Genomic DNA, 16,243 nt, shown 5'->3' with positions numbered 1-16,243 from the left:
TCCATATCGGTGAGGATCTGAATAAAGGTATTACAGTTTAAGTCACACACATTTGCTAACTACAAAGTAACATTTACCACAAAGCATATTTTACTGTTTTTTTGGGGGGGGGGTCCCAAATGAAGCATTTTTAAACATAAAAATGGCTAAATAAACAACTAAAAATATCAGTACTAGAGGAGACCACATTGTTGAGTATCGTGGCCACTGATTGGCTCAGCCTTATATTGAAATAAGTAATGAAATTGTATTATTTCATTTTTAGAGAGCTGTCTTAAGGTCCTAATTTTTTTTTAATGCTCTAACTATGAAAATATTTACATTATAATGAATAATTCCTATGTTGTGGAAGTCCTTTTATCGCGGTCATGCCCGGAACCAATTAATAAATGAAGGCTGACTGTATTCCTGATGGTGGCTTTTGGATAGTGCTGTATACATCTATATTTTTTTAAATATACTTGTTAAAAAAAAAAATCTGATTAATTAACCGTTTAAAAGACAATTTAGTGGAATGCCCATCTCTAAACGAACACATCCAAAGGAAGTCAAAAGTAATAAAATTCCCAATGCTGACTCACCTACTGTGAAAGATGTTCATGCAAAAAAAAAAAAAAGGAGGAAAAAAAAAAAAAGCTGCACCATGGCGTGCAGAACTGTTCTGTTTTCAAGGCTTTGTGTTTTACCAAGTGATGCTTGTTCATTCGACTTTTATTTCTCTCAGCAAGCCATTGTATGCCAAGTGTTTTTACCCGTATTTTAGGAAAAGATTGGGGCTATTCCAACACGTAATAATTCAAAGTGCTCAGTATCAATAAGGAAAAGAGCAGATTTTTGGCTTTTCTGCTCGGAACAGACTTGATGTGTTTTAGCCAGTTATGAAAAGATCAAGAACGGTGCCATAAAGTCCGTAGAATCGTCTCAATATCGACCTTGTTCTGGAGTCAGTGGGCTGCACCACCTTAAAGCAGTGAGCAGGGGAACTGCGTTAATGTTTCATGTTATTTGTGTTGAAGCACTACTGACAAGGCACTAATTGGAAGCAGTTACGGCAACATTTACGTTGACATTGTCAGCAGTTGTAGCATCAGGTTCTAGGCCGACCCGTCAGAATCACCGTCTCGGACTTGCTTTGATGATGTCACAATAATCCGTTTTGTACATGTTATTTTTTTGTGCTTTTTGGTTCTTGTTTTGTATTTCAAAGAAAGAGCAAAAATAAAAACAAATATAAGACTAAAAATGATTCACCGTTGCCGCTTTTTTTGTTGTTGTAGCCCAAAGCCATTTCTTCTCATATCTGCAGAAATACATTTTAATTGAATTAAATTGAATTATACAATTAATAGTTGTATACTGACAATAACCATACAGACATGAAGAAACTAAAATACAAAGTAGTGATCAATAATAGTCACAATGATTGCTCTATGGCAGGGGTGTCAAACTTGTTTTCATTGAGTGCCACACCGCAGTCATTAGAGGGCCGCTTGTAGCAGTAAATAATTAATTTAAATATTTTTTTCAAAATGTACTTGAAGTAAAAAAAATCTGTGGATTTTACCACTGTTTTTATGGCGTTTTTTAGAATTATTTTTCAACATATCAGAATCAGAAATACTTTATTAATCCCCGAGGAGAAATTTAAGATTTTTAGCACAATCCCATTCAAGAGCAGACAAACATTACAGGGAGACAGAACAGGATCAAACATTACAGGGAGACAGAAGAGGATCAAACATTACAGGGAGACAGAACAGGATCAAACATTACAGGGAGATAGAACAGGATCAAACATTACAGGGAGACAGAACAGGATCAAACATTACAGGGAGATAGAACAGGATCAAACATTACAGGGAGACAGAACAGGATCAAACATTACGGGGAGACAGAACAGGATCAAACATTACAGGGAGACAGAACAGGATCAAACATTACAGGGAGACCGAACAGGATCAAACATTACGGGGAGACAGAACAGGATCAAACATTACGGGGAGACAGAACAGGATCAAACATTACGGGGAGACAGAACAGGATCAACCATTACAGGGAGACAGAACAGGATCAACATTACAGGGAGACGGAACAGGATCAACCATTACAGGGAGACGGAACAGGATCAACCATTACAGGGAGACGGAACAGGATCAACATTACAGGGAGACGGAACAGGATCAAACATTACAGGGAGACAGAACAGGATCAAACATTACAGGGTGACAGAACAGGATCAGACATTACAGGGAGACAGAACAGGATCAAACATTACAGGGAGACAAAACAGGATCAAACATTACGGGGAGACAGAACAGGATCAAACATTACAGGGAGACAGAACAGGATCAAACATTACAGGGAGACCGAACAGGATCAAACATTACAGGGAGACAGAACAGCATCAAACATTACAGGGAGACAGAACAGGATCAAACATTACGGGGTGACAGAACAGGATCAAACATTACAGGGAGATAGAACAGGATCAAACATTACAGGGAGACAGAACAGCATCAAACATTACAGGGAGACAGAACAGGATCAAACATTACGGGGTGACAGAACAGGATCAAACATTACAGGGAGACAGAACAGGATCAAACATTACGGGGAGACAGAACAGGATCAAACATTACAGGGAGATAGAACAGGATCAAACATTACAGGGAGACAGAACAGAATCAAACATTACAGGGAGACAGAACAGGATCAAACATTACGGGGAGACAGAACAGGATCAAACATTACAGGGAGACAGAACAGGATCAAACATTACAGGGAGACCGAACAGGATCAAACATTACGGGGAGACAGAACAGGATCAAACATTACGGGGAGACAGAACAGGATCAAACATTACGGGGAGACAGAACAGGATCAACCATTACAGGGAGACAGAACAGGATCAACATTACAGGGAGACGGAACAGGATCAACCATTACAGGGAGACGGAACAGGATCAACCATTACAGGGAGACAGAACAGGATCAACATTACAGGGAGACGGAACAGGATCAAACATTACAGGGAGACAGAACAGGATCAAACATTACAGGGTGACAGAACAGGATCAGACATTACAGGGAGACAGAACAGGATCAAACATTACAGGGAGACAAAACAGGATCAAACATTACGGGGAGACAGAACAGGATCAAACATTACAGGGAGACAGAACAGGATCAAACATTACAGGGAGACCGAACAGGATCAAACATTACAGGGAGACAGAACAGCATCAAACATTACAGGGAGACAGAACAGGATCAAACATTACGGGGTGACAGAACAGGATCAAACATTACGGAGAGACAGAACAGGATCAAACATTACGGGGAGACAGAACAAGATCAAACATTACGGGGTGACAGAACAGGATCAAACATTACGGGGAGATAGAACAGGATCAAACATTACGGGGACACAGAACAGGATCAAACATTATGGGGAGACAGAACAGGATCAAACATTACGGGGGGGGGCAGAACAGGATCAAACACTACGGGGAGACAACAGGATCAAACATTACGGGGAGACAGAACAGGATCAAACATTACAGGGAGACAAAACAGGATCAAACATTACGGGGAGACAAAACAGGATCAAACATTACAGGGAGACAGAACAGGATCGCAGACAGGTCTGACGACTTCCGGCGTCCCTTACAAAAAAGGTGAGAAACAGGTAAACGCTGGGACTGGGGAGGTGAGAAAAAAAATATTCAGTCTGAGACTGGGCCCCTAAAGAGGGGGTCCAGACCGAGGCCAAGGGGAAAAAATCCTCATAGCCATAGCACACATAAACATGTGTGTAAGAGGGAAACATCAAAGGACATTAAAAGATGCAACCAGCCATTTCTACATACAGCAACAAAAGTAAAACAAAGACAACAAAAAAAACATACACTGTGGTGGCCTCTGCGGTGTTCCACGTCATCGTCTGCTGGGGAGGGGGGAGCACGGCCAGAGACAGGAGCGAACCCAACAAAGCAACCCTCGGCCGCCCACCAACTCTCGGCCAGTGTCCAGTCCGCATGGATGAGCGAGGATACGTCTAAGGTAGTGTTTTTCAACCACTGTGCGCCGTGGGAAATTATGCAACTTCACCTAATTGGTCCCAAAAAAATATTTTATTTTGCAAATCAATAATTATAATAATGCGCTGTTGTTTAGTGCCTGTGCTGTGTAGAGCTTGGCAGGGTAACAATGTAATACTCCCATGTCAGTAGGTGGCGGCAGGTAGTTTGTTGCTTTGTAGAAGTCTGAACGTGTCGAGGATGGTTTGTCGTGATCCCAATATGCGGAGCACAGCGGGAGACAGCGTGCAGGTAAAGAGGTATGGAACGCCTAAACCAAAAACTAACAAAAGGTAAGTCCCGCTCGGAAAAGGCACTGAAGCATAGGGATGGCTATGCAAAACAAAAGTAAAACTGAACTGGCTACAAAGTAAACCAAAACAGAATGCTGGACGACAGCAAAAACTTACAAGCGTGTGGAGCGGAGACGGCGTCCACAAAGTACATCCGTACATGACATGACAATCAACACAGAGAAGCATGGCGTACGCACAACTTAAATAGTCTTGATTGCGACAACAAAGCAGGTGCGGGCAATAGCTGTCAGGTTCAAACACTGATGACATCTATTAAACAAGACAAGAAGTAAGGAATTAAACTGAGACAGAATTAAATTTGGCTCAATTAAGGAGAGACGTCTGGACTGTACTCTTTGCACAGTCTCACCACGCTCCTGACGATTGTACGCCTCCTCTTTTTATTTGGACTTTCCCTGATTACATGGCAACAGCTGTTTCTAAAGGGACGGGGGTCGTAAACAGCCATCGCCTTTGATTACAAACAGTTCAAAGAAAAGGTCGTAAAAAGAGTTCAAAGAAGAGGTCCCTGGACGGGAGTCAGGTCCTGCTTCCTCTTCGCTTTGTCGATCTCGGGTCAAGACAATATATCTTTCTGTTGATTACAATACATAAAAGAAACAGAACACCTTCATGTTGCTTCCCATCCTACCCAGTGGAGTTTTACAAGCCTTTTGCTTGGTCGGATCAAAGACAGCTTTTGTCTTCTCGCCGGGAACTCATTGTGATAACTTAGGTACAGTTATTCCGACAATAGCACTCCAAGGAAGGTGTACCAACAAAACAGGAAGGGTCACCAAAATAACAGCGCAAGACAGGAACTAAAGCACTACACACAGGAAACGACAACAAACTCAAAATAAGGCACGACAAACTGGTGGAGTTTCTATTTTTTTAATGAAAAAAATGTGCCTTGGCTCAAAAAAGGTTGAAAAACGCTGGTCTAAGGAGGCCGAGGTGTCCTATACCTCTTCATCCGCGTCTCCTCCAGTCTCTCCAAACGGACTCTGGTATGACAAAGACCCAGCAGCTGGTCTCCATGGCCCAAAAGGCCCCCGGGAGGCGGATCCAGAAGTTCACAAAAAAAAACACAGTGGAAGTCACGCACAGACCCAAAGGGTCCCGAACCAAAAGGCAAAAAAAAAAAAAACCACATGAAAACTTGAGGGAAACATCAGTAGAGTGTCCGCCCTGAGATGGGTAAGTCGTGAGTTCAAACCCCGGCCGAGTCATACCAAAGACTATAAAAATGAGACCCATTACCTCCCTGCTTGGCACTCAGCATCAAGGGTTGGAATTGGGGGGATTAAGTCACCAAAAATGATTCCCGGGCACGGCCACCGCTGCTGCTCACTGCTCCCCTCACCTCCCAGGGGATGAACAAGAGAATAATTTCGCCACACCTCGTGTGTGTGTGTGTGTGTGTGTGTGTGTGTGTGTGTGTGTGTGTGTGTGTGTGTGTGTGTGTGTGTGTGTGTGTGACGATCATTGGTACTTTAACTTTAACACAAAAAGGATGACACAAGAGCACAGAGCTCCTGCCACCAGCAGCGCCACATACATACAGTGCCAGTTTTTTTTACCATAATAAAATGTGGTGCCATAAAATCTTCAACTGTGGATTTTACAGTAAAAAAAAAAAAAGACAAATTGGTCTGTTTTTTTTTTATTTACTTACTAAAAAACTCCCCAAATGTTTAAGTAAAATCTATTGGTCATTTTTATAGTGTACAACTTGATGAATAACTTGCTTCGAAATCGTAAGTTAAGCAAATATTTAAGTATTTATTTGGATTTTGACCAAAAATGTAGAATAATTTTATATTTGTTGCAATATTGGACACTATTGTATTCCCTGCCAAACTACAAGAAAACCCTAATACCTTTAGTTAGAAAATATAAAGTATTTTATCGACACATATTATTTCCAGGCTTTTGTGGGCCATATAAAATGACGTGATCAGATTTTGTTACACCTTTCTTATTATTTTATTATATTTCATTTACATTTACATATACATTTTTATTGTTTTATTTTTTTTACTTGATTTATCTGTAAATATTATTATTACTTCGTTTTTTTCTTGTTTTTTTGTAATACACTTTTCCACCACTTGTGGCAGTAATGACGATATAAAACAAACAGAAGAAGTATGGCGCTAATGTCATAGAGAAATTTCTCAAGCGCAAAAATTATGACTAAAGTGGTGGAGCTGGATTTTCATTTGCACTTTAATTTGATTGAAAGTTTAGTTAAGAAACATATTTATTATTAATTTAGTTTATAACATATTATATACAGTTTGTAAATGTATTTTGTCCAATCAGCCTGACCTAAGCCTAAGGTTTGTTTGTTAGATTAATTATATGATCTTGATATGATATCATTTTATAAGGTAGTGCACTGTAAGTAGGTTAGATATTTTGTTTTTATTGACTATGATTAAAACCAAGAGTAAGATTAATAATTCAGTGTTAATATCGGAGGGGTCCCCGGGCCCCTGTGTAGTGGAAAAGTTGGGTCCTGAGGTCCTGCTATATATAACAGCACCTGTAGCTTTTGGCTACAATCTGGCACATTAAAATGTTATATGTTCATTAATGTGCATTAATGTGCTGTTATATATATATAATAATTTGTATATATACTATATATACAAATGGTGACTTCCTGTCAGGAGTTGTAATATACATCTATAAACAAGCTTATTGCTGTGTTTAGTGGGACCGGCGAATGTTAAGTTGGAGAAAAATGTGTTAATTTAATTATATTATTAAATAAAATAAAGTAATTAATCAATGTTTCTGCGCGGGCCGGTGGTTGGAGACCACTGGCCTAAAGTACACTTATAGCATGTAAAAAGCCGGTGGTCGACTCCCTCCACTAGATGGCAGTATGCTACTAATGAACCCGACATAAGCTACGTTTAAAATACGAAGAACAATCTTTACCCAGCAGGCATTGCGGCGCGGCAATTTGCAATTCCCTCTACGCTTCTTCCTGTCTATTTCTCGCCAGGAAGCATCGTTTCCAAACATGTTTTTGAACGCCGGAACATTTAAAAAAACCTTTTGTGTCGATGTGAGTATTTTATTTTGCTTATAATTCAAACTTGAATGTCGCAGCTCGGTGCTTTTCTAAAACAGGAACGCTGCGGAAGGACGTTTCATTTTAGTGTTGTCTTTCGGCCTATTGACAAATATACACGAAGCAGGGATAAACAATAATTCTGAAATATATTTACTACTATTCACGCTAAAGAGTAAAAACCAACCACGAACTGACGAAGTTTACTTAAAAAAAAAAAGTATGGAGTCGCTTGGCTTTGTTTATCCTGCACGAACTTTGACCTCGAAAAATCGGACATGCGCAGAAGCCAACTTCGAACTTTTCCCCCATTTGTTGACATACAGTCGTGGTCAAAAGTTGACATACACTTGTAAAGAACATAATGTCATGGCTGTCTTGAGTTTCCAATCATTTCTACAACTCTTATTTTTTTGTGATAGAGTGATTGGAGCACATACTTGTTGGTCACAAAAAACATTCATGAAGTTTGGTTCTTTTATGAATTTATTATGGGTCTACTGAAAATGTGCTGGGTCAAAAGTATACATACAGCAATGTTAATATTTGCTTACATGTCCCTTGGCAAGTTTCACTGCAATAAGGTGCTTTTGGTAGCCATCCACAAGCTTCACCATGAATTGATTAACGTGGACCCCGACTTTAACATGTTGAAAAACTTATTCGGGTGTTACTATTTAGTGGTCAATTGTACAGAATATGTACTGTACTGTGCAATCTACTAATAAAAGTTTCAATCAATCAATTCTGGTTGAATTTTTAACCACTCCTCTTGACAAAATTGTTGCAGTTCAGCTAAATGTGTTGGTTTTCTGACATGGACTTGTTTCTTCAGCATTGTCCACACGTTTAAGTCAGGACTTTAGGAAGGCCATTCTAAAACCTTCATTGTAGCCCGATTTAGCCATTCCTTTACCACTTTTGACGTGTGTTTGGGGTCATTGTCCTGTTGGAACACCCAACTGCGCCCAAAACCCAACCTCCGGGCTGATGATTTTAGCTTGTCCTGAAGAATTTGAAGGTAATCCTCCTTTTTCATTGTCCCATTTAAAGCACCAGTTCCATTGGCAGCAAAACAGGTCCAGAGTATAATACTACCACTACCATGCTTAACGGTAGGAATTGGTGTTCATGGGATTAAAGGCCTCACCTTTTTCCTCCAAACATATTGCTGGGTATTGTAGCCAAACAGCTCAATTTTTGTTTCATCTGACCACGGAACATTCCTCCAGAAGGTCTTATCTTTGTCCATGTGATGTCAGATGAAACAAAAATTGACCAGTTTGGCCACAATACCCAGCAATATGTTTGGAGGAGAAAAGGTGAGGCCTGTAATCCCAGGAACACCATGTCTACCGTCAAGATTTAGACTTCCTTTTATTGTCATTCAAATTTGAACTTTGCAGTACAGATAAGAACGAAATTCCGTTGCATTAGCTGATGGTAGTGCAGGATAACGGAGCAATAAGGTGCAGATATAAATAAATAGATTACTGTACAGATAAATGTATTGCACTTTTGCATATGCATCCACGTTTATGGATGTATGTTATATTGTCTTTATCTTCCAGCCAGTTAATCCATTTTTGGGGGGAATTGAGGGGATTATTTTAATGCATTCAAGAGTCTTACGGCCTGAGGGGAGAAGCTGTTACAGAACCTGGAGGTTCTGCTACGGAGACTGCGGAACCTCTTTCTAGAGTCCAGCAGTGAAAACAGTCCTTGTCTCTGCAGATTTTCTGAGCCCTGGTCAGGCAGCGGCTTTTTTGCGATCTCCTGGATAGGAGGAAGAGGAGTCCTGATGATCTTTTCCGCCGTCCTCACCACTCTCTGGAGAGACATCCAGTCTGAGGCACTGCAGACTCCAGTCCAGACAGAGATGCTGTTGGTCAATAGGCTCTCTATAGTGCCTCTGTAGAATGTGGTGAGAACGCGGGAAGGTATGTATGGTGGTGATAGTATTATGCTCTGGGCCTGTTTTGCTGCCAATGGAACTGGTGCTTTAAATGTGACAATGAAAAAGGAGGATTACCTCCAAATTCTTCAGGACAAGCTAAAATCATCAGCCCGGAGGTTGGGTCTTGGGCGCAGTTGGGTGTTTTAACAGGACAATGACCCCAAACTAGAGATGTCCGATAATGGCTTTTTTGCCGATATCCGATATTCCGATATTGTCCAACTCTTAATTACCAATACCGATATCAACCGAGACCGATATATAAAGTTGTGGAATGAACACATTATTATGCCTAATTTTGTTGTTATGCCCCGCTGGATGGATGCATTAAACAATGTAACAAGGTTTTCCAAAATAAATCAACTCAAGTTATGGAAAAAAATGCCAACATGGCACTGCCATATTTATTATTGAAGTCACAAAGTGCATTATTTTTTTTAACATGCCTCAAAACAGCAGCTTGGGATTTGGGACATGCTCTCCCTGAGAGAGCATGAGGAGGTTGAGGTGGGCGGGGTTGGAGGGGAGGCAGGGTTCTGGGGGAGTAGCGGGGAGAGGGGTATATTGTAGTGTCCCGGAAGAGTTAGTGCTGCAAGGGGTTCTGGGTATTTGTTTTGTTGTGTTTATGTTGTGTTACCGTGCGGATGTTCTCCTGAAATGTGTTTGTCATTCTTATTTGGTGTGGGTTCACAGTGTGGCGCATATTTGTAACAGTGTTAAAGTTGTTTATACAGCCACCCTCAGTGTGACCTGTATGGCTGTTGACCAAGTATGCATTGCATTCACTTGTGTGTGTGAAAAGCCGTAGATGTTATGTGACTGGGCCGGCACGCAAAGGCAGTGCCTTTAAGGTTTATTGGCGCTCTGTACTTCTCCCTACGTCCGTGTACACAGCAGCGTTTTAAAAAGTCATACATTTTGATTTTTGAAACAGATACAGATAATTTTGAAACAGATAATTTCCGATATTACATTTTAAAGCATTTATTGGCCAATGATATCGGCAGTCCGATATTATCGGACATCCCTACCCCAAACACACGTCAAAAGTGGTAAAGGAATGGCGAAATCAGGCTAGAATGAAGGTTTTAGAATGGCCTTCCCAAAGTCCTGACTTAAACGTGTGGACAATGCTGAAGAAACAAGTCCATGTCAGAAAACCAAAAAATTTAGCTGAACTGCACCAATTTTGTCAAGAGGAGAGGTCAAAAATTCAAGCAGAAGCTTGTGGATGGCTACCAAAAGCGCCTTATTGCAGGTAAACTTGCCAAGGGACATGTAAGCAAATATTAACATTGCTGTATGTATACTTTTGACCCAGCACATTTTCAGTAGACCCATAATAAATTCATAAAAGAACCAAACTTCATGAATGTTTTTTGTGACCAACAAGTATGTGCTCCAATCACTCTATCACAAAAAAATAAGAGTTGTAGAAATGATTGGAAACCCAAGACAGCCATGACATCATGTTCTTTACAAGTGTATGTCAACTTTTGACCACGACTGTACCTGCACCAATGATGGAACATTTTGGCACGCAGGGCGACTCCGGCATCGAATGACAGGATGAACAGCCCCACCAGCACACCCAAACCCACCGACCTCTTTCACACTTTATGGAAACAACTTGGGGAGTGCCATGAAAAAACACTGCAGGGTAAGACAACTGTGCCATGTTTGTTAAATGTGTATTTAACAAACACCTGGATGAGGATCCATAGATATCACGCTTGTTCTGCTCGACACTTAATCATTTTGCACTTGTTTGTTTTTGCAGAACTGGAGGAGAAAGTAAGCAAGTTGAAAAAAGATCGGTGCTTGTGAGTAGTCGAGCTCCTATCTAGCAACGATTAACTATAGATAGGTTTCCGATGCAACGTCCGCCATCTTGTGTGTCAAAACTAAGCGAAGCGTGTATGCAAACACTTTTATCCAGGCACGCCTCCATTGTTATTTCTGTGCGAAATGGGCCACGCATCCGTCATGTGGGGTTGTAGAAATCGCGTGAATTCAGGACAAGGAACCGCAAAGTACTACGATATTCCTAAATTCATTTTAAAATAAATAAATAGGCATGGATGACAGTTATTGACAATTTAATACCCACATCAGTAACATTTCCCACTGGGGGAATCAATAAAGTTAATCTTAATCTTATAAGGATAGTACAGTAATTAACTTATTAATACTTTTTTGTATTATTTATTATTTGGTACAGTTATCATAATCTTATTTGATTACTGTTATTACTGACCGCAAGAAACAGTTAATAAATCTGTGACGAACGTCTGATTCTATACATTTTTTGTTGTGAAAATAATGAATGAATGAAATAAGTTTTGGTCATATAATCAACCATTAACCATTTTGTGTGACCAGTTTAACAGTACAAATTATACATATTTAACAATCGATACACATTTACACACAAAAATAAAATAAAATAAAATAAAAAGAATGACCGAAAAAGGAATAGGCTGAAGCCAAAGCTTATATTTGCCTATCCTATACCTCCACTGAAAATAAGATTGCCTGGAACATCACAATAAAAAAAAAAATCAATGGGATGAAAGTAATTCTTACTATATTTTATCATTTTAAATTATTTCACCTTTCAATGTTTTCTTAAACCTTAACAAAGAAGTACATGTCTTCAACTCATCACTGAGCTTGTTCCACCATTTAACTCCTAAAACTGAAATACATTTGTATTTTATACTCGTTCTTACTTTACCTATTTCAAAAATCAATATCCCCGTAAATTATAGTTTTCTCCTCTTAATTTAAATAATTTAAGAATACAAGCTGGAAGGCTGTTGTTCTTTACTCGAAACATAATTTCCATTGTTTTTAAAAACACAATATCTGAAAATTTTAACACATTAGAACTTATAAATAATGGACTGGTATGTTCATAGTAGCACGCTTTGTGTATTTTTCTAATTACCCTTTTTTGAAGTTTAATTATTGGGTCTACGTTTGTTCTATAAACATTTCCCCAAACTTCAACACAATATGTTAAATATGGAAAAATAAAAGAATAATATAACATATGTAGACATTTCTTATTCAGCATGTGTCTTACTTTATAAAGAATAGCAATGGATTTGGATATTTTTCCCTTTATATATTCAATATGCGGTTTCCAACATAATTTATGATCAATTATTATTCCCAAGAATTTAGATTCATGTCAATTTCCACTAGATTTAATTTTAATTTTGCTTCACAATTTGTCCTTACACCACTAAACACCATAAATTTAGTTTTCTTATCATTTAATGATAACTTATTAATATCAAACCATTTTTTTAGCTGAATCAACTCAACCTCTAACACCCTCAACACTTCCTTCAAGTCTTCTCCTGAACAATATACATTTGTATCATCTGCAAACATAATACATTTCAATTTATTAGATACTGAGCAAATATCATTTAAATATAGTAGAAATAATTTAGGTCCCAATACCGAGCCTTGTGGAACCCCACAAGTTACTCTTCTTGGCTGTGATTTAGTCTTATTAATTTCCACATATTGAGATCTATTACTTAAATAACTACTTAACCACTGTTGTGAAACACCTCTTATGCCATAGTTTTCCAATTTTTGCAGTACTAAGGAATGATCGATTGTGTCAAAAGCTTTACATAAGTCAATTAATACTCCAACTGTGTGTTGCTTCTTTTCTATTGCTGTAGCTACGTTTTCTACAAAGTCCATCACCGCTAGGGATGTAGATCGATTACTCCTGAACCCATACTGATGATCATTCAGTAGCTTATGTTTGTCAATAAACTCATCAAGTCTATTTACAAATAATTTCTCAAGAATTTTTGCAAATTGAGGTAGTAGAGACACAGGTCTATAATTTGAGACCATATGTTTATCACCATTTTTGTAAATCGGAATAACTTTAGCAATTTTCATTTTGTCAGGAAAAGTTCCAGTTGATAAAGATTTATTACATATATAAGTAAGCGGCTTCAGGACAAAGCATATAATCAAAGCATGGTAATTGTGATTATCGTGAAACCGTGATTTTTACTCAGGCCATAATTGTAGAGTCAAAATCTATAAACATTGCACACCAGCTATGTCTAAGTGTGATTTATTAGTCTCTAGTCCGATTTATATCACCCTAACAGACTATTTGTTTGTCACAGAGACGCACAGAGACTTGAGGTGTTTTACACTCGTAACCAGGAGCTGAAGGAGCAAACCAAAACTCTGCAGGATGCCATCGGTCTTTTAGAGGACAGGTAACTATTTAGACCAAATAATATTTGCATTTATATAACTGTTCAATTGAAACATTACGCCCACAAAATAGCATTGTGTTCAGACTGTTTGAGTGGAGGTCATGCTTCATAAAGAAAGTACCATTTAAATGTTACCAGTTGTATAAATGAAACACAAAAAGCTATAATTTGCTTTCTTTTAAAGTGCTGAGTCACAGGTTGGTGACCTTAAAATAATCCACAAAGTCAAACTAAAGACTAATAAGATCGCAAAAAACAAATGCTTAATAGCATGCACAAACTATAAAATTGCATGTACTCTTTGTGGGCATGTTGCGGTTGCATGCACAATTGATAACCAGATTTAGTCATTTGGGGCCCTAAAGCAAACCTAGTCATTGGGGCCCTCCACATAACATTAAGTAAGTTAGGACCATTAATCAAGTTTAAAAAAAAAGCGTAAGCCACTTTTTTCATGCTCCAACCTGTTCTGTTTTGCAATGTGTGTGCTTGTAAAACATGAAGCACACAAATATAATCTGTACCACATTTTCTGCAAGCTCCAAATCAGCCCTTTAGTCTTTCATCAACTCAAAAATGGAAGTGCTAGACAGACGATATGTGTAATATTTTTATTTCTAACTCAATAAATTAATTGATCAGCTTTGCATGTTCTATCAAGTTTGCACATGTTTTAATACACACAAACCAGTGTTTCCCATAAACTGCCAAGATACCTGTGGCGGTGGGGGCGGGGCTATGGGCGTGGTCACCATGACATAATCGAGTAATTTGCATAATTTACTACAATATGATTTTCTCTAAAAAGGCTCAAAAAATGTATACTTACTAATTAATAATAACAGTTTTGTTTTAAAGGTCCATCCATCCATCCGTCCATCCATTTTACAATATAATTACAACACTTTATGTACATATTTATATACAGATTTGAACAATAAATTATTCACTGAAATATATTTATTAATTGTGGTTCTTACAAAAAATATATGTTATAAAATATAAAAGCTAAAATGTCTCTTAAAGCTCTGCCCCTATATTAGTGCATACTAAATAATTTAACTTTAGCCTACTACTACAACCATATTATTTACCAGCAACATAAAGTGAAACAGAGGCAGAGGTGTCCTGCCACAGTCAGTAACAAATAAACAGAAAACAGTAGTGGTCAAATACAAATAAGGCAACAAGAGAAGTATGCTACACTTCCCTTTGGAAAGTAAATTTGAACAGCCTATATGGGCATCTACATCAACTATATGATTTGCCTGAGAAGCTGGACTGGACAAAAAAAACAAAAAACATTTTTTACTTTTTTATTTTTTTATTTGTGGCGGACGTAATTCTTTTGTGGCGGGCCGCCACAAATAAATGAATGTGTGGGAAACACTGCAAACTTTTCGTTTTTGATTTAATGCGGTATTCACTGTTGTTACATACTGTATTTAAGTGCACTGCACGACAGTTATCTCAATAACGAATATTAAAAGATGCTGATATCGACACTTGACTTCAATAATAATTTTTTGCCTTTTTTCTTTTTACTGTGTTCAGACTCCGAACGGGAGAATGTGATCGCTGTTTAATCTTGGAGGGAAACCTAAAGAGCAGTCAAGAGCAAAATGAGCGGCTTATCACCAAGATGAGTGAGTGTGATATGTCGATTAGTCATAAAATGTTGCCTATTTATCGTATTTTCCGGATCATAAAATGCACCGGATTATAAAGCGTACTGCCGATGAGCGGGTCTAGTCAGGTTTATTTTCATTCAAAAGGCGCACCGAATTATAGGGCCCATTAAAGGGGTCATATTATTATAATTTTTTTTCTAAATGTAAAAGACTTCCTTGTGGTCTACATAACATGTAATGGTGGTTCTTTGGTCAAAATGTTGCATAGATGATGTTTTACAGATCATCTTCAAGTCGCTTTCTGACAGTCGCTTCAGGATGCGCCTTTTAGTGGGCGGACTTATTTACGTGGCTCACCTTCGACAGCGTCTTCTCCCCATCATCTTTGTTGTAGCGGTGTAGCGTGCAAGGACGGGAGTGGAAGAAGTGTCAAAAGATGGCGCTAACTGTTTTAATGACATTCACACTTTACTTCAATCGATAACGGAGCAGCATCTCCTCATCCGGAAACAACAAGAAGGCCAGAAATGTGTCCCGTGAAAAACCGTCCAACCGCAATTTTCATTTTGTCAGGAAAAGTTCCAGTTGATAAAGATTTATTACATATATAAGTAAGCGGCTTCAGGACAAAGCATATAATCAAAGCATGGTAATTGTGATTATCGTGAAACCGTGATTTTTACTCAGGCCATAATTGTAGAGTCAAAATCTATAAACATTGCACACCAGCTATGTCTAAGTGTGATTTATTAGTCTCTAGTCCGATTTATATCACCCTAACAGACTATTTGTTTGTCACAGAGACGCACAGAGACTTGAGGTGTTTTACACTCGTAACCAGGAGCTGAAGGAGCAAACCAAAACTCTGCAGGATGCCATCGGTCTTTTAGAGGACAGGTAACTATTTAGACCAAATAATATTTGCAT

At 38.6% G+C, this 16,243-nt stretch overlaps 1 protein-coding gene across 1 annotated transcript in view; it reads left to right on the top strand.

Annotated features, from left to right (window-relative positions):
- Positions 1-10,989: 10,989 nt before the first annotated feature.
- Positions 10,990-16,243, top strand: part of LOC133630324 (DNA endonuclease RBBP8-like) — a 28,286-nt gene continuing 23,032 nt past the window's right edge. Inside the window, exons 1-4 of the mRNA XM_062021887.1 lie at positions 10,990-11,080; positions 11,201-11,237; positions 13,590-13,685; positions 16,118-16,213. Coding sequence (XP_061877871.1) covers positions 10,990-11,080; positions 11,201-11,237; positions 13,590-13,685; positions 16,118-16,213 — 320 coding nt within the window. The remainder of the gene's footprint in view (positions 11,081-11,200; positions 11,238-13,589; positions 13,686-16,117; positions 16,214-16,243) is intronic.

This window comes from Entelurus aequoreus, linkage group LG15 (genome assembly GCF_033978785.1).
Source record: "Entelurus aequoreus isolate RoL-2023_Sb linkage group LG15, RoL_Eaeq_v1.1, whole genome shotgun sequence".
In the NCBI taxonomy this organism is placed as follows: domain Eukaryota; kingdom Metazoa; phylum Chordata; class Actinopteri; order Syngnathiformes; family Syngnathidae; genus Entelurus; species Entelurus aequoreus.
This window is presented reverse-complemented; position numbering and strand designations above follow the sequence as displayed.